General features: G+C 35.8%; 3 protein-coding genes across 3 annotated transcripts; 2 read left to right on the forward strand and 1 right to left on the reverse strand.

The window, feature by feature from the left end:
- Nucleotides 1-6,381: 6,381 nt before the first annotated feature.
- DSM5745_08560 (uncharacterized protein) lies at nt 6,382-9,357 on the reverse strand (the record flags this gene model as incomplete). Its single annotated transcript, XM_026750576.1, has 1 exon — nt 6,382-9,357. The coding sequence occupies one exon, from the start codon at nt 9,355-9,357 to the stop codon at nt 6,382-6,384; it is 2,976 nt and encodes a 991-aa protein (XP_026600589.1).
- A 2,375-nt stretch (nt 9,358-11,732) lies between these two features.
- Nucleotides 11,733-14,199, forward strand: DSM5745_08561 (Zn(II)2Cys6 transcription factor; the record flags this gene model as incomplete). Its single annotated transcript, XM_026750577.1, has 3 exons — nt 11,733-11,961; nt 12,011-12,549; nt 12,595-14,199. 3 exons carry the CDS (start codon nt 11,733-11,735, stop codon nt 14,197-14,199), a joined length of 2,373 nt encoding a protein of 790 aa, XP_026600590.1.
- A 1,529-nt stretch (nt 14,200-15,728) lies between these two features.
- On the forward strand, nt 15,729-16,124 carry DSM5745_08562 (cupin domain-containing protein; the record flags this gene model as incomplete). Its single annotated transcript, XM_026750578.1, has 1 exon — nt 15,729-16,124. The coding sequence occupies one exon, from the start codon at nt 15,729-15,731 to the stop codon at nt 16,122-16,124; it is 396 nt and encodes a 131-aa protein (XP_026600591.1).
- Nucleotides 16,125-22,584: the final 6,460 nt, after the last annotated feature.

Here is a 22,584-nt window from a genome sequence, read left to right on the forward strand (position 1 = left end):
CAATATCTAAGCAAGTAGTACTCTCCTAGGTGAGTGAGCAAGCTTTCTCTATTTCGTGAATTGAGTCCCTTGGGTAAAGACAAGCAAGGACGTTCTGCCATTCTCAATCTAACTACCAAAAACTGTTCTGATCAACAAATACCATGGAGTGCATAAACCAAACCATTGAACTACTGACAAAGAGATAGCTTTTGAATATTAGAACCGCAATATAGTGGCTTCCATACACAACTAAGAAATAAAGCTGGTGCCAGTATCATCAGGCAAAGAGATCACCTTTACAACTCTTAGTAATCTAGGGGTACCTTTGAATAAGGGCTCCAGACACTTTAAAACTATTATAAATATATATTTTTATTATTTTAATTTTAATTTTAATTTTTTTTTCCCTTTTTTATTACTCCCCGTAATATAATAACTAAAATTAAGGTATATATTTTTAACTAGCTTACAAGCCTTAATTTAGCTAATTTTACTTAACTATAAAATTTCTTATTTCTTTTTAACCTTTATATTATAAAAAAATAAAAAAAAAAGGGCCCTAGTAAGCCTATTTTTTTTTTATTATTAAAAATAATAATATGCTAATTTTTTAACCTAGCCTAGTTATAAAGGCCCTTTATAATTAACTTAATAAGTAAAAATATTAAATATATATTAAATATAAAGTTTTTATAAGTTTTATAGCTATTATTAATAACTTTATAACTAGGTAAAAAACTTAAAATTAAAAAGCCTTTACTTATAATATTTATAATAAATTTATATACTTTATTTTTTTAAAGGGCTATACTAATATTAATAATATTAATTATATTTTTTTATATATATATAATTAGCCTATTATTATAATAACCTTTAGTAAGACTATTACCTAAAAAAAAATAAGTTTAATCTTTAAAAACTTAAGGGCTTAATTTACCCCTTTTAAAATAAGTTTTTTTACCTTAACTAATACTACCTTAGGCAAGGTGCCTTTATTAAGTACCTTAGTAGCTTAATTAATATATAATAACTTTATTATAGCCTTAACCATGTAAAATAACTATAGGGTATTAATTACCTTTTTTAATAATAAGCTAATAACATATCTTAAGGTATATATTATTTAGCAAGCCCTTATTAAGTATATACTAAAATTAATTATAATTATAGTTATTTTTAAAATTAATACTACCTACACGGGCTAGGCTATTATTTTTAATAACTTTTTTATTAAAAATTTTTTAATAATTAAAAAAGTGGTTAGTATAATTTATTATACCCTAGGTATTATTAATATATATATTTTTTAAAAGTAATATAATTACATGGTGTAAGAAGTGCCTAGCACTATTTTAGTATATAATAATAGTAAAATAAATATTATTAAATTAATTTAAAATAAAGTTATAGCCTAAATAAAACTAAAGCTAATTAAACTTGCTTTTTTAAAATACAGGCTTAATCTTAATACCAGGCGTATTACCTAGGTAGTTTTTTTTTTAAAGTAGCCTAAAACCTTTATATTATTTAACTAAAGCAAGCGCTACTAACTTATTAAAAAATACTAGCTAGTTTTTTAATATAACCCTAGCTATTAAAAATACTACCACCTAGCATGTTATAATTATATAACATGTTATATATAATATAATATAATAATTATAAACTACCTAGGTTTTATTAGCCTAAATTATAAAAACCCTATATATTATATAAACTACCTAGGCCCCTAGCTAGCTAAATATAATAATTATTTAGTAACCCCTAGGTATAAAAATAAAACTTTAATTTATTTATTTAAAAAAAAACTTAATAATATATACTACTATAACACCTACTAGTATTAAAATATATATACCTAAGTAAATATTAATACCTAGCTTTAAGCAAAGATTATAAGATTTTTACCCTAGAAGAATTCCTAGAAGCATGCTATAAAAAAGCTAAAGGTAAATAAATAAAGTTTTATAATAGTTATTAATTACTATACCCTGTGGTTTAATGCTTTTATAAGTAATTAAAACCTTAGGTAGCTTTTTACTAAATTAATTTAACCTATCCTAGCTAATACAGGCACACCTTTTTTACCCTAGGTAATAAAGGTTAATACTAAAATTTTTTTTAAGCTTTAATATTAAAGTACTAAAAAAAGTACCGCGGTAACTATTATTATAATAATACTTAATAATAATAAGATTTTATTATTTATTAAGTAAATATAAGTAAATTTATACCTAGTTATATTATAATTTTATAACTAGCTTATAAGTAAAATTATAATATTATTTATATTTAAAAGCCCTAGACTGCCATAAGTATAAAAACTTAAAATTACTTAATATATAAGTACTATATATTAGTAAATACCTAAAATAATTATAAAAATTAGCTAAAAAAGCACCTTAAAGTACTTACTTATATTTATAAAGGGGGAATATTATATATTAAATAGTATTACTTAGTATAAAGCTAGGATATGTTTTAGCTTATAATAAATAATATTAAAGTTTTAAATATATATTAAAAATTAATTATTTATAAAATAATTAACTACTTAATTATACTAGTCCCTACCCTTAATTATATAATTAGCAGGGACCTTAATACCACCTATAATATTTTTAAGCCTAAAGTAAATAACTTATACCACGGCGGTAAGATTACTAAATAGGCTAGTAATAATAATATTAATTATATTAATAAACTAGGCATGGCTATATATAAAGCTAGTTATATTTTAAACTTAACTTTTTTAAATATTTTTTTTACTTATATACTAGTAATACCTAAGTTATATAATAGCTTTAACTATTAAACTTTAATTACTATAATACTAGGGCGCGGGGAGAAAACACTAAAATAATATTATTATAGTATACTAAATTATAAATTAAAATACTTAGCTAAACTTATTAAAAATAAAATAATATTTTTTTCCTAGCCTGGGAAACTTAGGGACGCGAAGGCACTAAATTAATATATTAAATTTTTTAGTAATATTATTATAAAAGCTATATAAGTAGTTAATAAATACCCTAACCTAGAAAGCCGTAGCACCCCTTAATAATTAATTAAATATATAAAAAATTATAAAGCCTAGGTAGCAAACCTTACCCTAAAATAAAAAAAGTAATTTTTAATTATAGTTTACAGGACTAAACACGCGTACTAAACTAAAATAATTAATAATATTAAAAATAACTAAAAATTATACTAAATAATAGCATGGTATAAGTTAAAGCCTAGGCTTAAGGCTCCCTTATTATTAATAAATAATAAAGTAATTAAAAACACGCGGGAAAAGGCTAATATTTTATAAAAAATAATACTAAAGTGCTTTAGCATAAATAATAATTTAAATTTTAATTTTTTAGCATTAAAACACTAGCAGGGAAATAAGCACCTTTACTAGCTAAAAAAAATTTTATTAAAAAAGGTTAAAAAAAATACTATTAATATAAGCAGTATCTCTCCCGGAGTAAACCAGGTAACTATTTATATTTTAAAAGCCTATTAAAAATATATTAAAAAGGCTATTTATAAGCTATATAACTAATACCTATAATTAAAATACTTTTTTTTATTATAAAAGCTCGCGGAGGTAGTAATATTTTTAAAAAATAATAAAAAAAATAAATTCTTACCCTGTTTCTAGCGCCTTATAGTACTATTATTAATACTAAAAAAAAAACTTAAATAAATAATAATATACTATATTACTTTTATTATACTAGTGCAAGGGGTGCTAAGCCTATAATAATATAATACTTTACTTAAATAATTAGCCATAAACTTAATAACCTTATTTACCTATAATATAAAAATAATGCTTTTACAGAACTAGAAGGTTACCATGGTTATTATAAATATTTTAGGTATTTTTAATACTATTTTATTATAATACCTACTTTAAAAAATAATAAAGCAGGGCTGGCCTCGCGTGTTTTTAGCCTTAATTATAAGTTTTTTTAGTAAATAAAGCATAAAAGTATGCTTAAAATTTATTATAATAATAATATACCTAGTATATTATAATATATTATAAGGCTTGCCCCTCTCCCTAGTATTATTTTTATTATATATTATTAAATTACTACTAGCAAATTTAATCCTGCGCTTTAGCTATATAAATAATTTTTATTTTAATTATACAAGTAACTTTTTTTATATTAATTATAAGTATCTAGTAAAAAATATTTATAGTATACTAGCCTAAAAAAAGTAAAATAAGATGGCTTTTATATTTAAAAAGCTAAAAATACTATATATTACCTAAAAGCGGCATGGTAAATCACCCTTGCTAGTAATTAATAACTAGCTAATAATTACTTTTATTATTATAATACTAGGCTAGAAATAGCCCGTGCTATATTAATTAAGTATTTTTTTTAATAAATAACTTTTTTAATATTAATATATTATAAAGTAGGTAGCTAAAGCCCGCGTGATAACCTAATATATTTATAATTTAATATATATTATACATGGTTTACCCGCAAACTTTTTTTATAAAATAATTATTACTTATATTATTTTTAGCCTTTTATATAATATAAAAATATAATATAATAATAAAACTAAGCCCGGGAGGCATGCACAAGATTTAATTAAGCTAGTATATTAAGATGGTTAAAAAAACCCTAGCACTAGCCACTCGCGGTATACTTTTAGTTTATTAAATAATACTTATAGTAACTTTTTTTAAAAATACTAGGCTTTTCTTTATAATAGTAATATTAAAAAAAGTGTGATTATATTTTACCTTAAGGCTAAGGCTAGTTAATAACTAAAACCCGCTAATAATATAAGTAATATTATTAAAAATCTTGCGTAGTTAGGGCGCTAGCTTATATTAAAAGCCTAAAATAAAAATATAAATAATAAAAGCACTTTTTTTAAAAACTTTTAGGCTAGTTCTAGCGCACCCTTATTACTTTTAAAAATACCTAAAAAATCTTACTAGTAGCAGGGCTAAAAAGCTAGTTATAAAAAAATTTAAATAATAATAGTAAGTATTATTAATAATAAAGGTAGTAATTTTTAGTAATAATTTTAAATAAATATATTAAAAAATTTATTATATAGGCTATAGCTTCGCGGTGTACTATAAATAATACTTTTAAGTATAAAAATTATTAATAATTAACACCTAGTTTTATATATATAATATTAAGGTTATTAGCGCGTTTTAAAAATTAAAAATAATAATTAAAAAACTTCCCGGGGCTCCTGTATACTAGCTTTATATAAATAATATTTTAATAATTTAATGTGCGCGCGGGCAGCCCTTACTATTTTTTAATTAAGCCTTTTAAGTACTATACTAGCTTATAAATTAATATATAGTTTACTTATAATAGTCCCCTGGCCATATAAATATTAAAAAAAATAAACTAGCTAATAAGCTAGCTAATAAAGCTATTTTATTAAAAGCACGCCCTTTAAATATTAACTTCCTAAAGGCGTAACTTACTATAAGTAAAATATATAACCTATATAAATAAATATACCACGCTACTTAGGTTAAGTAATAAAAAGGTACTTTTATAAAATTATTAGCCTAGTATAAGTAGTAGCTTATTATAAAGTTAAAGCCCTATTAAATTAAAATATAGCTAAAACTAGTGCTAAAGCACCTTATTTTATATTAATAACTAGTACTTAGGTTTTTATATAAAAACTTTAAGTAATATTATAAATACTTTTAGTATAAAAATATTAAGCTTACTTATTCCTGCGGGAGGAGTAAGAGCCTTAAATACCTAGTTTTTTATTATTACTTTAAATAGTGTTTTTTATAATAGCCCCAGTGCTTAATAATATTATTAATAACTAAGGTTAAGGCCTTAAATTACCTTTATAAATTAAAGCCTAAGGCCTTTATATTTTTATTAAAAATTATAAACTTTTATAAGTTTATTTACTTATGCTAGTACTTCCCGTGTTTTAATAGCCCCTTATACTAGGATTATTTAGTCTAGTACTAAATAATTCTTTTTTTTTTATTATACTATATTTTTTTTTTTATTTTAAACACCTTTTTTTAATATAACTAGTTTATTTAATATAATTTTTTTATATAAGGGCTGGACCCTGTAAACTACTATAATTAATTTTTTAAGCATGTAATAAATAATACTTATTAATAGCTATATATTAAAATAATAAGTAAAAAATAGGCACCTGGCCTACAAGCTTTAGTAAAAATTACCCTTTAAAATAAAAAGTCTTTTTATATATAGTTTAAATAGGCTACTTACCTAGCGGCGGCACGCCCCTATACCCTAAGGGAGGTCTGGAACGTTAGGCGTACGCCTAGCGATCCCCGGGGCGTTAAATATCACTACTACTACTACTATCAGGCAAAGAGATGATTGACGCCTGAGTTCTCCTTTCTCAGACCTTGCCATCATCCCACCCCTCAGACTTGGCCACAACTTTAATCATCGCAATAGACACTCGCTGGTGACTATCTATCGCCTTCAACTGGATACTATAACTCCCCGCCTGCGCGATCTTAGTCCCCGCTACATTCCCGTGGCCGATTTCTTTGTCGTCCAGGGACCATATAAGGGACTTGCCCGTAAGGTACTCCTGCCTATCATCATACGCTTCACCGTGGAGATAGACAAACGCCCCAGGTAGAAAAGCCTGCCCACTCGCCGCAGGAGTAATAATCCGAACAATGGGACTGTACCCGGGCGCATCGAAGCCCGCAGATACCGCCGAGACCAGGTTGAATCCGTCCGAGACTCTCACGCGCACCATGCCGCTTTTCCCCGTGGCCTTGGAGAAGTACAGATTGGGCAGTTTGGCGACCCCCTCGTTCCGGCGTGGATGGTAATACCGCGGCGTCCAGCTGCTGCCGCCATTGCTCGAGTAGTCGATCTTCACGCTGAGAGGGTTTTCGCTCTCTGCTTGGCTGGTGGCTGTCCAGGTAACAGTCCACTGCTGCGGGTTGTCTGCCGAGTCGAGGTGGGCTTTGACGTCCTTGACGATGGGTGGGTGAACTGCGCGGACTCGGCGTGCCACGGGCGTACTGTCCTTGTGGATTTCGACGGCGCCGATTTCCGAGTAGTCTTTTACCAGGACCACGGCTTGCAGGGAGGACCGCGCGTCCCCGGCACATGCGGCGTCGTCAATGGGAACTGGGTGCACGCGGTGGAGCTCGTTCAACGCGCGGTCCTGCACGATGATCTCGTACGCCGATTCCTCCTTCGCCTCTGCTTGAATGGGGGCTCTGCCGACGACGGGGGCCACCTTTGTCAGAATGACGTGGCCTTCCTTCCGGACGCGCGCCTGGACGATGATGCCCGGTGCGCTTGTTCTGCTGCTATCCCCGACGAGATAACGCGGCGGCGCACGTGGATCTCGTGGGGGCCATTCGAAGTGCAGATTGTGCTGGAGGGTCTCTCGCCAGCCGCGCCGGGAGATCCAGTGCTCGGGATCGCCGCTCCCCTCTCTGCCGCAGTAGCTCATGAAGTCGAAGAACTCGTTCCGGTCGTCCGGGAACAGGAGTCGCAGGGTGCGGCAGTCCAAGCCGACGCCCTGGATCAGCCCGCGGTCGTCTGGCGGCCAGCTTACCGCGTCTGGGGCGCTGCAAGCCTTTCCGGCGTGGCTGCGGTCCACGGCGTGGCCGAGCTCGTGCGCGACAGATGTGAGTGGGCGGTCCCGGTCCTCCGCGACGGAGACCGTCAGGCACAGGAATGAGCGCGATGTGTTTCCGTTGATGGCTCCCCCTGCGGCGTGTGTGCCGAGGATTAGCGGGTCGTTGTCAAGGTCGATGGAGGCCGAGTTGTCGTCTACAAAGTCCCGCAGCAGGTCGCAGGCGATGTCGCCGCGCTCCATGGGGCCGACACTGCATGTGGCCCAGCCGAAGATGCCGCAGGACTCCTTTGTCATGGCGTAGATGTCGTCAATGTGCATGGTGCCGACGTCCCTCGCAGTGAAGTGGTTGTCGGCGACGGGGAATAGCGTTCGGCAGCCCTGGATGCTCTCGCTGATTTGGTTCACGTAGCCCGAGTCGCATGCCTCGATGGCCATCTTGACGTGGACGACCTCGACGGGCCGCATCGCCCGGAATACAACCCCTGCCAGGGTAAAGGAGTCATTGCGCGGCTCCAGGTCGATGGCGTCTGGGGTCGGCCAGAGGTTGATATTGATCAGCTGCGCGGTCAGCTCGATCGCGCCGTCCGCCGTCCATGCCACTGGGAGGGTGAAGATGGCACCGGCGCGTGGGTCAGATCGCAGAGCATCGGTGACACCGTCCGTGCCGCGTTCGATCCCAATCCTAAGCGGCCGGAGGCTCGATAGAGGGCCTCCAGGCAGGTCCTCGCCGTTCCGTCGTCCCCACAAGCGGCACTCGTACGTTGTCGGCGGCGAGCCCGACCTGGGCAGCTGCCTCCAGGTGGCAAAGACCCGGACAACCGTCAGCTTCCCAGCAGCAAGGAATACCTGCGGGCTTTCTCCTCCCTGGTAAGGCACTGGCGCTGTCGACTGGGGCGTTGGCTTCTTCGGTAAAGTGCGAGCTTGAATACACTGCGTCACCTCCATCCCAACAATCTGCACGTCATACGCATCTTGGATGACCACCTCAAGACTGATTGTATGAGGAACAGTCCCAGCGGTGCGTATGCCCGGCTCCGCAGCTATCACCAGCGGCCTCGCAAGTCCTGCATCCGCGTCTCTCGTGGCCGTAAGCCGCAGCGTAAAGAACGATAAATCGCCCCCGTCCGTCACATAATGCGGGACGATGGAAGACACCACCACGCCATCAGGAACCTCACTGGCAAATACTCGAATCGCCCCCCTCGACCCATGGATGCGAACCACGTTGATCCTCACCTCAGTGGTCTTCGAATGATGAACCCCCAACGCACGAGGGTTCGTCGACACGAGCTGGAAATCCGGCGTCAGGGGCTCCGTCGGATCATCGAAAACCAGACTATCGATGTCGACAAACCGATCCGCGAGGCCTGCAATCTCAAACGAGGCAATCGTCGCCGTCGGCGAGTAGAATTCGCCGAATGCAGAGCGCGAGCCTGGAGGGACCCCGAAGTCCCGCTCTATCAAAACCCTGCCCGTCGAGTCGAATGCCTTGAGCATCCCGCCGGCTCCCTCGGCGCGGTTGGAGACGGCTGTCATCGCGATGTACTGATGGTCATGTCTGATGAAATTAAACCCGATGACAGCCTCGGGGAATTCGGCCGAGCCGCGGTATTCTGTGGCGTGGAGGACTTTGTTCGGGGTCGGGGTCGAGGCCGAGGGATCACTTGCAATTCGGCCCTTGTGCACCATCACCCCGCGCGAATGATACTGCGTTGTGACATCTGTGCCTATGGGCAAATTGTCAAAGTCGATTCGAGTTGTCATGGTGGCAGACCATGCGCTTGAATATGCAGTGATGCTGTAGGCGAGTCAAGGCGTCGAGATGTTTTGGGCGCCGTTTCCTGGTGGGAGCTTGGGTTTCGGATATAGGTGTGAAGCAAGATAAGCTAAAACGAGCAGGCTTTTAACAAGTGTTGGATGGCAGGATAACCAGAGAGGAAGTGGCTGCTTCGTACCATGCATGATGGCCGGGCCCAATTTATACCCCCCCTTCCAAGATCCTTTCCTTTACTGCCCTCAAGGCCGCGCATCCGAAAAGCAAATACCATTAGCAAAGCTGACGCTCTCCAGCAATACTCCAATCTGCAGCCGTCGTCTCTGAGTCACGTACTTCATCAGGGTTGGTTGGCTCCTGCCTGGAACAAGAGCTCGTAAGCATGTAATATGCTCAAAAGAGCTCAGAAATGCTTCGGCCGGGAGAGAGCCGTTTGGGCGAGTGTTGCGCAGACATCTCTTAGGCCCAGCGTATAAGTAAACAGTTCGACCATCCATGTACGCACGGACAGAACACCAGGGCTGAGGTATACGGGATAAATCACTTCAATGGCCTCACCAAGTATTACTTCTGTGGCGAGGCAATTAGTCAGGAGTCGGGGCTATCAAACCTCAGCAGCATTCATCCTCTAAGGATGCTCAGGAAACGTTTTATTGCCTCAGTCTTACGAATTAACTTCACAGACTGAGCCGTGCAAGCCGAGTCCACGCTTGGAGGGACAGGGCAGGGATTCCAACATTCGATCCGGGCCCAGTCCAATCCCCCGCTAATCGCATGTATGCGCTTGCGTCGACTTGTGCCACAGAGTATCCATAACTAGGCGTTTGAATTCTAGCAGTCGTCGTGGATGGGAGGCCTTATACTACCCGCCTCGCTTCGCTTTCATTGCGTTTGCTCTCACCCCGCGGAGATGTGTCTTTCTTTTCTGTTACACTGTATACGCGTACTCTGGCTGTAGTCAAGGGCAGGGCTGCACTGCACTTCGCTCGATCAGCAATATATAGTGCGGAAACCAATACAATTGCTCGAGCGTGTGTAGTGCTGTTGGCTTAGTGACTTAAAATTGTCTCGGGACGCGCGGGGACCCGGAAATGTGCGGGGTATTGCATCTGAAACTTGAGGTATGTGCATAGGTACACAGAGCTTGCGTACTAATCTTAAAGAATAGCCGGAAACGAGAGGGAGTGAGGCTCATCTGCCATCCATGGTATGACATGCTCCACCCAGACAGTGTGCGGCTTATTCTCTTCTGCTCCACCAATCGCCCCAGCGCGTCGGTGACCGACATTGCGAAGTGCAACCTTATTATGTGTATATGCTGTGTACAGATGGCGCACCATTACATCTGCCTATGATAAGCGCAGGTCCTGAGTCACTTCTATCACGCCTAAACGTGCAATGCAGTGCTGTTCTGGCGATATCCGGATGTGCCGATATTCTGACCTTGGCCAGAAGTCAAAACAAACTTCGAGTGCTACAGTACAATACAGGATCTCAATATGTCATGGGTAGTATTATCTGCGACTGACGCTTGGGCACCTCAACAGACTTGGTACAGAATTTAAAGTAGTTGCTCATGCTGATATAAAACTTTCTTCCTGTTGGGGTTGATGACACAGGATCAGAATTTCGATCCGGGCTAGTACAGCATTCGTGTGGTTACTCATGCTAAGTGAAACCATCTGCTCCATGGAAGGGATCTCGACGATTTGGGCGAGGTGAGCTGAACTGTGTTCTGAGGTCCCCAGGGCCGCTCGGGCGATGGCCAAGCTCAGAATATACTTAGGAGGGGCCAAGCCATTGGTCATGCTTGAAAGATAATTGGTTAGGCCAAGCACCGCTCTGGCCGGGTGAGGGCTTCTATGACATAACGTTACTCAGGCCCGGGCGCGTGTGAGTTGTCCTGGGATAACGGCAGGAAGGGCTCTAGAAATCTCAGCGGAGGAAAGAACAACCCACACCTAACCCAGCCCTTCGCCTTAAAAGGTGACCAAAGTGAAGTGCCGGAAATAGTCCGACGTCCGCAATAAATGGCCCGAGTGCCGAGGTGGCCTGCTCCAATGGGTGGGAAATTCCTGGCCCATGGCTCGTCGCAAACACTGCTCGAGAGACTCAAAGCAGTCATTATACAGACGAAACCCACCGGAAGAACTTTGGACAGTGCTTCCAATATCTTATATTCTTGTACATTCGAGCTGGCCATGGCAGACTCCCGGACGGTCGGTGGATTAGGGCTAATCGGGCAAATAACGGGATTCGGCCCTCGGGCTAATTGCTGCGAGATGCGGGGGATCTCAACCTAAGAACGAGACATTCGCATGTCACCTCCATCTCAAACTGCCAATCTGCAGTATTTCGCTAGATAATGGAGGAATACAACGGTCCAGACTCATCGGGGTCTCCCGATCAAACACCCCGCGGCCCCGAGGTGGGCCATGCCTGCAACTCCTGCCGACGACGCAAACTCCGATGCTCAAGGGAGCTGCCGACCTGTCAGCACTGTCGGAAGACGGCGTCCGAATGCCACTACGAGGCGAAGCGGGCTAAGCCTGGCATGAAGGCTGGCGCGTTGGATAATATCCATCGGAGACTTGGTGGGTCCGAATCCTTTTTACACCTGGTCTTTACTTACAATCTTTTCAGATGCCGTGGAACGAACCTTGGACAAACAACAGGCCAAGCTGGAGAGCTTCGAAGGAGCAGAGCTACCTCGTGGAAAGGACTCGGCGGTCCGTACCATCCTTTCTTCGCTCGCTGCCGGGCTTCAGAAGCTTGAGCAATCTGGGAGCTTGGATGCTGGGCCTTCAAAACGCCGACGGATCGATGAAAATGGAGCACACTGCGCAGTCCGGTCAATTGATCTCCCGCCTATACCGGAGGACGACATTCTAAGCCATGTTCTCGAGGCATACTTCATCTACGTCCATCCGTGGACCCCCATCATCCACGAAGGTCGGTTCCGTAGGCGGCTTGTGGACGATTCTGAACGAGAGAAGCTGTATCTCATTGTTCAGTCTATGATGCTCGTCGCACGGAAATACGTGGAGGACGATGATACCGCGACATACTTGGAGAAATCGATGGGCGACACGGGCGATACAAGAGATTGGTTAGTATCGAAGGCCATGAAGCACCAATCGATCGAGAGTCTGCAGGCGCTCATCATAGTCGCCTCCGACGACGTAAGGAGATTCCTCCACAGCTCTACCAAAGCTAACAAGAGGTAGATCAGTAGCGGTCGGGCCTCACGGGCATGGCCTCTTGTGGGCTCACTGTCACGCATGGTCGACTATCTTCAACTGACCACTGAACATGATGAAGCAGTGCAGCATCCTTTCTCCCAGCCCTACAGGCTATTATCAGCACCTACAAATTGGACTGAAGCTGAAGAGAGACGGAGGATCTTCTGGGCGGTTTTCGTTCTGGACCGATTCTGCTCGGTGAGCATGGGATGGAACACCAGCCTCACAGCGGACGATGTCCGACGCCGGCTGCCGTGCGATGGAATAACCTGGCGCAAGGAGAATCCTGTGGTGACGCCCTACTTTGGCATCTGGGATAAGTCTGCCGGTCGGATCGGGAATCCCATAGCCTTCCTCCCTACTCATCCAACCCCAGGCCCAGCTCAACCCCGACCGGAGGAAGAAACAGATGCTCCATCAGAGGCCGGCACTTCTCCTGGTACGCTTTCGGCTGTCGATATGTCAACCGTCGGAGCCTATGCCTACTGCATCGAAGCGACGGAATCCCTAAGCCGCGTAACGACATACTTCTTGCAGCAGAAAGTCAATCTCAACGACCAAAAAGAGTTCGGCGCCTGGCTTACCCGGTTCAAAGAACTTGATCTTCGTTTAGTCCACTGGAAAATGCTGCTTCCTCAGAAGTGGACGGTGAATGTTGCGCAACAGGGCTCAACAAGGATGGATCCTAATCTCACGCTGGCCCATGTCACTCACAATGCATCCATGATTCTGCTGCATCAGCCAATCGCGTTTCCTCTCCCTGAGTGGCCGTTCAAGAGCCGACTACCAAGCTTGTGTAGTATGGAAACCTGTCAGACGGCGGCTGTTGAAGTCGCGTCCATCACGAATCACTACCTCAAGAGCTCGCTGCCAACTTCGCCCCTAAGTAGCCAGTTTGCATTCTGCGTGTTCATAGCAGCGAGGGCTCTTCTGCTGCACTGGAAGCACAGTCCAAGCCTAGGCAGTGTGGCACCAGAGTTCTGGGTCCTGATCCAGAGTCTCGACGCAATGGCAACACGCTTTGCCGGCGCCCATGCGCAAGGTCATTCCAGCAATTTACCAGCCAAGTATTCATCCACGTTGATATCCCTCCATCGAAGATGCTCCCAAGAATCATTCCAGCTCAACATCGCTGGGTATACCACGGAGATATCACATGCAGAGGCTGCCCTGCAACCGCCGTCGAATATCTTGCCCAGTGAGCCGTATGTCCCAGATATCAACACGAGCCCGCTGCTCTCTACTCAGGCCGTTCTCCCAGGTCGCCAATCCGTCGCTCCCAGTCAACGGCTTGCGGCAAGTCCTCACCTAGAATATCAGAGTCGTAGTTCCAACAATATACCCCCGCAGCCAGTCTTTGAGAGCCAGAGATTACCCTCCTTAACACCAAACGCCTTCTCTATGAATCTCGGCATTCCAAACGATGCAAATGACGCTATGCTTCAGCCGGGCTTGGATTTGAGCGCTGGTACTGAAGACGGGATGTCAATCTCGCATATGCTGCTGGATCAGCAGTTCACCGGCCTGGATCGGGTGATCAGCTACAGTGACGGACTGTTCGGGTCAGACTTTGAGGGGAGAAGGTGGTAGGCAGCTCGCTCGCTTCTACGGGATGCAACGTACTTCAATGAAAGAAATTGTTCCAATTTTCGGTGCAATTGACGATGCCCTACAGTACAGTCTGAGAATACATCATTTCAAGCAATCCCAACTTATACCCGCTACTTCGTCATACCGTTTGGCGCAAATTGTAGACCATTGTACCACCGTATCAGACTCCTATCTTGAACATGAGCACCTGCAGGCCTATTGCCTACCTAGACGTAGATCCGGCCATACTTCATTGAAGTACAATCAGGGCAATCCCAGCCTATACGACGATTAGCCCGTTACCATAAAGGTTCACTCCCGGAGAAACAGCAGAACAATCACGGTAGAACATACCAGGAGGTCTGGAGTCTTTGCGCTCGCTGTGATACCAACGACTAAACTCCTCCCAGGCCCAGGAGAAGAGCAAGAACCCGGTGAATTGAGCTCCTGCAGAGATAAGCGCCATAACGATAAAATGCATGGTTTGTTCGAAGGAAGATTCTTGTGGTAGGTAGTGTGTTCGGCGGAGAGAAGTTAAGGGGAGAGATACGGAAGAGTTGAGACGCTGGTTGTTTGCGCAGGACCAAGAACGACATATATAGCAAGAGATCGTTCAGAGTTTTCCCGGAATAGCAGTGGAGAGGATGGCATGATATCCAGTCTGATTGGTCTGGACTTTTCCGCTGTATAGGTGCAGGTGGTGGGAGCATGAACCTACGCCTTCGGTAGTGTAATTAGGGTTTTGTTGGCATGATCATGATGGCTCGGTACAAAGCATGCCCGATGTTGGCATGAGGCTCTATGTTTGACTGCAGAACAGGGGGCTTTGGATGCATTGAAAGACCGTTTATGTAGAAGTTCTTGGGTATCAAGCTGGTAAAATGCAATGGACATCATACCATTCGTTAAGTTTTATCTTAACCACTGCAGAGCTGAGTACTAACAGCGGCTGCGCCCAAGTCAAATCCAATATGTCAGAGGCACAGATCCTCGATGTTAAGTCCTCGATGTACCATGATAGGTCATCCAAGAGTAAGTAGGTAATCTCAAGTAATTCCCCTCGAGATCCCTACCCACATCAAGCCTTCGCCGTGATCAAAGATCTACAAGCGGAACTTCAATACGGTCTTCAAGATCCGGCCAGTCCGCCAAAGCTTATCATAATGCACCATCCATGGGTCGAGGTTAGCGCGTAAGCAAGATGCATACTGGTGGGGCGGACCCAGTCCGAACCACCTGTAGGGTTACTAGGGTATGTATCCAGCCCTAGGAGAAGCTGACTCGGAGTTAAGCAGCCAACAGCACGACTCCACGAGAATCGCCAGAGGAGAAGAAAAGATCATGCGAAGCCAGACCTTTTAAACCGGTAAACAGGTAAACAGGTATAAAGGCCGGCCATCGCACATCAAAGCCTCCAGCTTCCTCATCCCCATTCCAACTAACCCCCCAGATCACACTTCCAGTACGCACCCCATCCCAAAACCCCATATAACGCATGGCTCTAACACCCCACCCAGCCCAGCCCCAAAATGTCCACCGCAATCTCCACCCCCGAAACCCGGCAGAGCATCAAAGTCGGCCCCGGTGCCACCTTCACAGGTACCGTGTACCTCGAACTCATCCACCACGACGCCAAAGTCGCGACTGCAAACGTGACATTCACCCCCTGCGCCCGGACACACTGGCACACGCATGAAGAGGGGCAAGTCATCAAAGTCACGACGGGGAAGGGCTGGATCTGCGATGAGGGTCAGAAGCCAAGAAGGATTAAGGCGGGGGATGTTATCTTCGCGCCGGCGGGGACGACGCATTGGCATGGGGCGGATGAGGGGAGTCTCATGACGCATTTTGTTGTTGGGTTGGGGGAGACGAGGTGGTTGGGGGCTGTTAGTGAGGAGGAGTATGCGGCGGCGAAGGGGGAGTAGATTAGGTCCTGTGGTGGCTTGGGCATTAAGTTCTCCGCACTTGAATATATTGGAAAGATATACAGGCTGAGTTAGGCACGCGTATGCCAGGCTTATCTCCGGCATGGGTGTAAGCCCTGCCCCGCAATCCTTACCATCTTAATTTGTTGGAGAGGCCAGAGGAGCTACTTATCGAGATAAAATAAAAATATTACAAGATAAATAATAATGTTATAAAATAATAAGTAAATCTAGCTAAAAAATAATTTATATATAAAATTTTTAATAAAAAAAGTAATATATAATAATACTAGCCTTTTTAAAATAAGCACGGGAAATAAAGCTAATTTAGGCTAAAGGCTTTTAATAGCTTTTATAACCTACTAGTTTTTTACTTTAATATAGCTTTTTAGTGTTAATATACTAAAGCTATATAAAACTTATAAAAATATAAAAAATTATAAAATATAATAATTAAGTAGCTAGAATTTTAATTTTTTATACTAAATTTATTATTACTAACTTTAATATTTTAATAAAACTTTAAAACTTTACCTTATCCAGTGTTTTTATTAAGTTATTTATAAGGTTTTTAGTTTTATTAATTTTTTTAAAATTTATAAAATTTTTTTTAATAAAATTTTTTATTAAAAAGTATTAAATATTTATTTATTTAATTCCTAAAGTATACCCCGGTTTCCCTAACTTAATAATTATATTTATTAAATTTATATAAATTATTATAAGTTTTTTAATATTAAACCTTAACACTGCATATAGCTTCCTAAGCTAAATAGCCTTTTTTATTATTATATTAAATATAATAAATTTTATTAAAATTAAACTTTTAGCTATAATTAATTACCTTATAAATTTTTAAAAAATAAGCGTGTTATAAAAATAAAATATATATACTTTTATTAATTTTTTTTTTATAATTAGCATGTAAATTATCTATATATTTAACTAGTGTTTTATTATTTATACTTAAAAAAATACTAAAATTTTAATACTTTTTAAAATATTAAAATATATGCTTAACAACGGCAAAGTTAGTATTTTAAAAATTTAAAATATACCTTAATAATTTTATAGTAGCGCACTTAATATTTAGCCTTATTTTTTTAAATATTTAGTTTAACTTGCTTATTAAGTATTAATACTTTAGGATATTTTTTTTATAATAGTTTAAATATAGTAATAGCCGCCTTTATTAAGTATTTTTAACTAGGGTTTATTAAAACCCTTTACCTATATAATTTATTAAAGTTTAATTAATTTAAAATTTTTTAAATATAAGTTTTTTAAAAAAAATAAGTATTTTTTTTTATAAAATTAATATTATATCCCAGGAACTATTTTAATTTTTTAAAAATTTTAAGCTTAAAATACTTAGCTAACTTTTTTAAAAAATTTTTATAAATTTTTTTTATAGGCGCTGCTACTAAAGTATTATTTATATAAATAATTATAATACTACCCTTGTAGGCGTAATAAAAAAAATATAAATTTTTTTTAATATTTTAAAGGCTTATATTTTTTAATATATTTATAAATATCTTATTTTAAAAATATATTACTTTTGTTAATTTATACAAGGCGCGGAGGAGTAGGTAAATAAAATTTTTTTTTAAACTTATAAGTTACTTTATAAAAACCTTTTTTTATTTTATTATAAAGTTAAGATAGGTAGTTACTATATTAAATTAAATATAGTAATAACCTTTTTTATAAATAGCTATAAAATAAATTTTTACTAGTATATTAATAATAATTAAAGCATATATTTTTAAGCTATTATTTTTAACCTAAAAGTTACTATATATAACCTAGCGGGCGCGAAACTTTTTAATATTATTTTTTTTATTTTTTTTAATATTAAAAACCTATTTTTTTAGTATAATTTTTTTTTTAAATAGCTAAAAATTGGGAAATTAATCTTTATATAAAAATATTTTTTAACTTAATATTTTACTTATTTATTACTTTAATCTAGTATTTTTTTTAGGGAAATCTTATTACCTTTTTGTAATTATTTAAAATTAATATTTTATAGGTTTTAAAAAAATAAATATTATTTAGAATTAGCAGTGTAGGTAAGGCTAATAAATTAAGTAATTTTAACTTTTTTTTAGTATTATAGTATTTTTATTTTTACTTTAATTACTTTGCTTGCTTATTTATAAAGCATACTAATTTAAATTATTTTTTATTAGCTTTTTTACTAGGCAAAATTAGCCCTAAATTTTTTATTATAAATTAGGAGTGTTTTTTTTTTACTTTTATAATATTATATTTTAGCCTTAAAGCGTTAAGCCACGGCTATACATGTTTTATTATTAATTTTTAAAAATAGTAAGTTTTTTAAAACTTCTTGCTTTAAAACTACTTTATTTTTTTTATTTTAATTAATTATAATACTTTTTATACTTATATTTCCTATTTTTTACAAGGCAAGAATACTAGTATATTATTAAAAATAAATAAACTTAGTAATTTACTTACTTGCTTTTTTTTTATTTTTTTTTTATATCTTTTTTTACTTTCTTAACCCTCTTAACTATTTTTTTAACTATTAGTTTTTTAAATAGTTATATATAATTTATACTAGGAGTATTTTCTTTTTTTAATACTTTTTTAACTTTTTTTATATAGCTATAATTAATATTAACTTAGCTGCTAAAGGCGCTTTTTTTAAATATTTACTAAATAAACACCTAAGCACGTGGCCTTAATTAATATATTAACTAAGCCTTATAGCTTAGTAATTTTTTTTTTATTAATATAGATTTTATAGATTTTAAGGCAGGAAGCACTAAATTTAGGGATAAGGTTTAAACCCTTTTAATTATAATAATCTTTTTATTTTTATTAGCCACTTGTAAATTATTATTATTAAAATTTTATATTTTAAATTACTTATTAAAACTAACTAAACCGCCAGGGCCTTTATTATTAAAATTAATTAGTAAATATAGTAAAGTAGGCAAAGGTACTTTATTATTATTATTTTTTTTAAATATAATATTTTTTAATTTAATAATTTTTTTAAACTTTAGAAAGTACACCTTATAAATATAAAATTTTTTATATTTTATAAGTTTTTCTTTTTTTACTTTAGGTATTATTTTTAAAGCTTTTATTTTTATTTCCACAGGGATATAAACGTAAGTGTTATATTTAAAAATTTATAAATACTTTAGTAAAGTATTATTTAGCACTAGTATCCCCAGGCTTTTTATAAATTTTTTTACTAGTAATTTTATTTTACCTTTTTAAATAAGTTAATTTTAAATATATAATATAAATTTAACCACTAGTAGCTATAGCTTTTTTAGTAACTTTATATTTATTATTATACTATATATAATTTATATAATATATTTACTAAATTACTTAATTTTTTTATTTTTTTTAGGCGTATAGCTTAAAGTTTTTTTAAATTTAGTACTAGTTTAATTCTAGTAATACTAAGCCTTATAATTATTAAAATCCCTAGTATTATTATTTCTTATTTTTATAATATATATTTTGCTTATATTAAGCTACTATAAATATATATAAATAAGTGTATTTAATACCTTATTTTTCCGGCGTAAAAACTAGTAAAAATAATCCTTAAAGTTATTATTAAGCGTTAATAAAATATAGTTATATTTTTATATATTTTAAGGCTTTATTATTTAAATATTAACATGTATTATTTATAAAGGCTTTATAGCTTATTATTAAAAAGTTTTAAAAACCTTTTTTTTAATTTTACTAGCTTGTAAATTTTATAATTTATAATTATTTTATTATCTTAATATTTATCTTCTTTATTATTATTTAATTATATATAATTTTTATTAAGTTATAATATTAACACATGGCCTAATTATTTATACCAAACTTTTATTAAAATTAAAGCTATATTAAAGCTTGTTTTTTTATTAATATTTAGTTTACTTAGCTAAGGCACGTCTTTATTAATATAAATCTTAAAAATAACCTTATTATTTTTTATTTATTAAATTTTTAATAATTTACTATTATACTAAAGGCCTAGGTTTATTTTAATTTTTTTTACTAGTAAAATATTATATAGTAATTTAAAAGACCATAAGTAATTAAATTATAATATTAAAACCTTGCTATTATTTAATTAAATATATAAATTAACTTTACCTTTTTTTTTAAAATTACTTTTTTATTATTTAATATAGTAAAAGCGTGCTACAGGAGCTAAATAATATAAAAATTTTTTATAAAATTTTTATTATTATATACAAGAATTTTAAAGCTAGTATTTACAAGCTATTAATTATAAAACTTTAATATTATTAATATAATAGGAAGCATAGCGCTATATATACTAAAGTTTATATTATATTTATTTTAAGTTTATTAAAAAACTGCGGCGGTGCTAGGCTTGCTATTATTATTATTTTTAGTATTATTTAAATTTATTAGCCTAATAAACTTATAATACTAAATCTTACCTAATAGCCACTAACTTAATAGTTATTTTTTTAATATTAAATAATAATATTTTAAAGGATTATAAGGTCCCTTATTATAATAATTATATATATTTTTTAGTAATTTTTTAAAGCTATTTTTTTTTACCACTACTTATTAAACACCCCTTTTTTTAAAGCGCCTTAACAAGGTGCGTTTTAATTTTTATTTTTAAATTTAAAACTATTATTCTTGTCCCTACTCCCATTTTTATTACTATTATTATTATTATTTTTTTAGTATTACCGCTTAAATAAAGGTTTTAACCTTTATTTTATTTAAAACTTTATAATAAATCTTTTAAAATTATATTATAGTTATTTTTTTAATAATGCTTGTAGGTATTAAAATATATTTTACTTTATAATATAAAGATATTTCCGCCCGCAGTTTTTTTAAAAGTAAAAAAATTTATTAATATAAAGTAATAATTATATTAAATTTATTACTAAATTTATACTTTTTATAAAGTATTTTAATAAACTTTTAAACTATATTATAGCTAGCCTAATTAATAATAATAGCTTTTTTTTAAATTATATAAGCTATTATATATTTATTTTTATTAAAAACCTAGTTAATTTTAATATAAAACTTATTTATATATAACGCCTTTTTTAAATTTATATATATTATTTATATAATATTATTTATTAAACTTTTTATAAGCTATATTTAAACCTTTTTTAATATAATTACTTATTTTTAATATAATATTAATATTAATATTAGGCGTGGGATATTTTTTTAATAAATACCTTAAAATTATATAAGTTTAATTTTAGGCTTATTAACCAGGTTTATATATTATAGTTTTTTTACCTTTTAATTTTTTATTTATTATGTTAAGTATAAAGGCTTTTTTTAGTAAATTTATTACTTAATTTATTATAATAATAAAAGTAAATATTATTTTTATAATAGGTATAAGAGTTATATTAAGTATTATAAAGTCTTTTAATATATTAAAAGTAAAAATATTTATAAATATTAATTAAAATTAATTAATTATATTTTAGGGCTTTTAGCGCTGCTATTTTAATTAATTATATATAAATTTTTAAATATAAAATAGTTAATAATAAGTAGTATTTATAAATAAAATTTTAAAAAAATTAGGGGCTTATAACCTATTAAAAAAGCTAAAAAAGTTATTTATTAAAATAAAATAAAAATATTATAAAATAAATAATAATATTATAAAATAATAAGTAAATCTAGCTAAAAAATAATTTATATATAAAATTTTTAATAAAAAAAGTAATATATAATAACACTAGCCTTTTTAAAATAAGCGCGGGGAATAAAGCTAATTTGGGCTAGAGGCTTCTAGCAGCTTCTATGGCCTGCTAGTCCTCCGCTCCAACACGATTGAATAAATATGGTAGTGTGGAATTGGTGGAGTTGGAGACGTCAGGTCCAATTATGCAAGCCACTGATCTTGACCTCCAGGGCTCGTGGGCTACTCCAACGAGTCCGCTATTTCAGTCATGTTTGATTTGCATGACGCAATGCTCCGCCAGGGCTGTGTGATTTTGCCAGCACCTGGAGTCCCAGACAAGATGGATTAATGTTCTGCTGGTCAAGGTACTGATCCCTGAGAAACCCAGGGATTCTGTCGCGGGCATCCGGAGGAATCCTAATTTCATACAAACCCGCACTTCTTCCCGTGATAGGACGTTTCTGTTCATTCACTTGACCCGCGATCCTGTGGGCGGGGATAATTATGAATGGGGGCTTATTGGTTGGGATCTAATGGGTTAAAGCTCGGCGATATGGCCAGGGCACGGGGGTGAGGTGTTGTTACCTAGTAGTAGTGAGGTTGGGTGCACCCTCTGTACACAAATAACGAAGTGGCGGTAGTTGTCAGGTGAATGAAAGAGCTATGGTACTCTAAGCGAAAAGCTGTATTCCGTGCCATCCTATCAGTTTCCATGAAGTAAATGCTGGCTCGATATGCAGAGCAGTCTGCCAAGTTATC

Source organism: Aspergillus mulundensis (genome assembly GCF_003369625.1).
Source record: "Aspergillus mulundensis strain DSM 5745 chromosome Unknown scaffold_10, whole genome shotgun sequence".
Taxonomy (NCBI): Eukaryota; Fungi; Ascomycota; class Eurotiomycetes; order Eurotiales; family Aspergillaceae; genus Aspergillus; species Aspergillus mulundensis.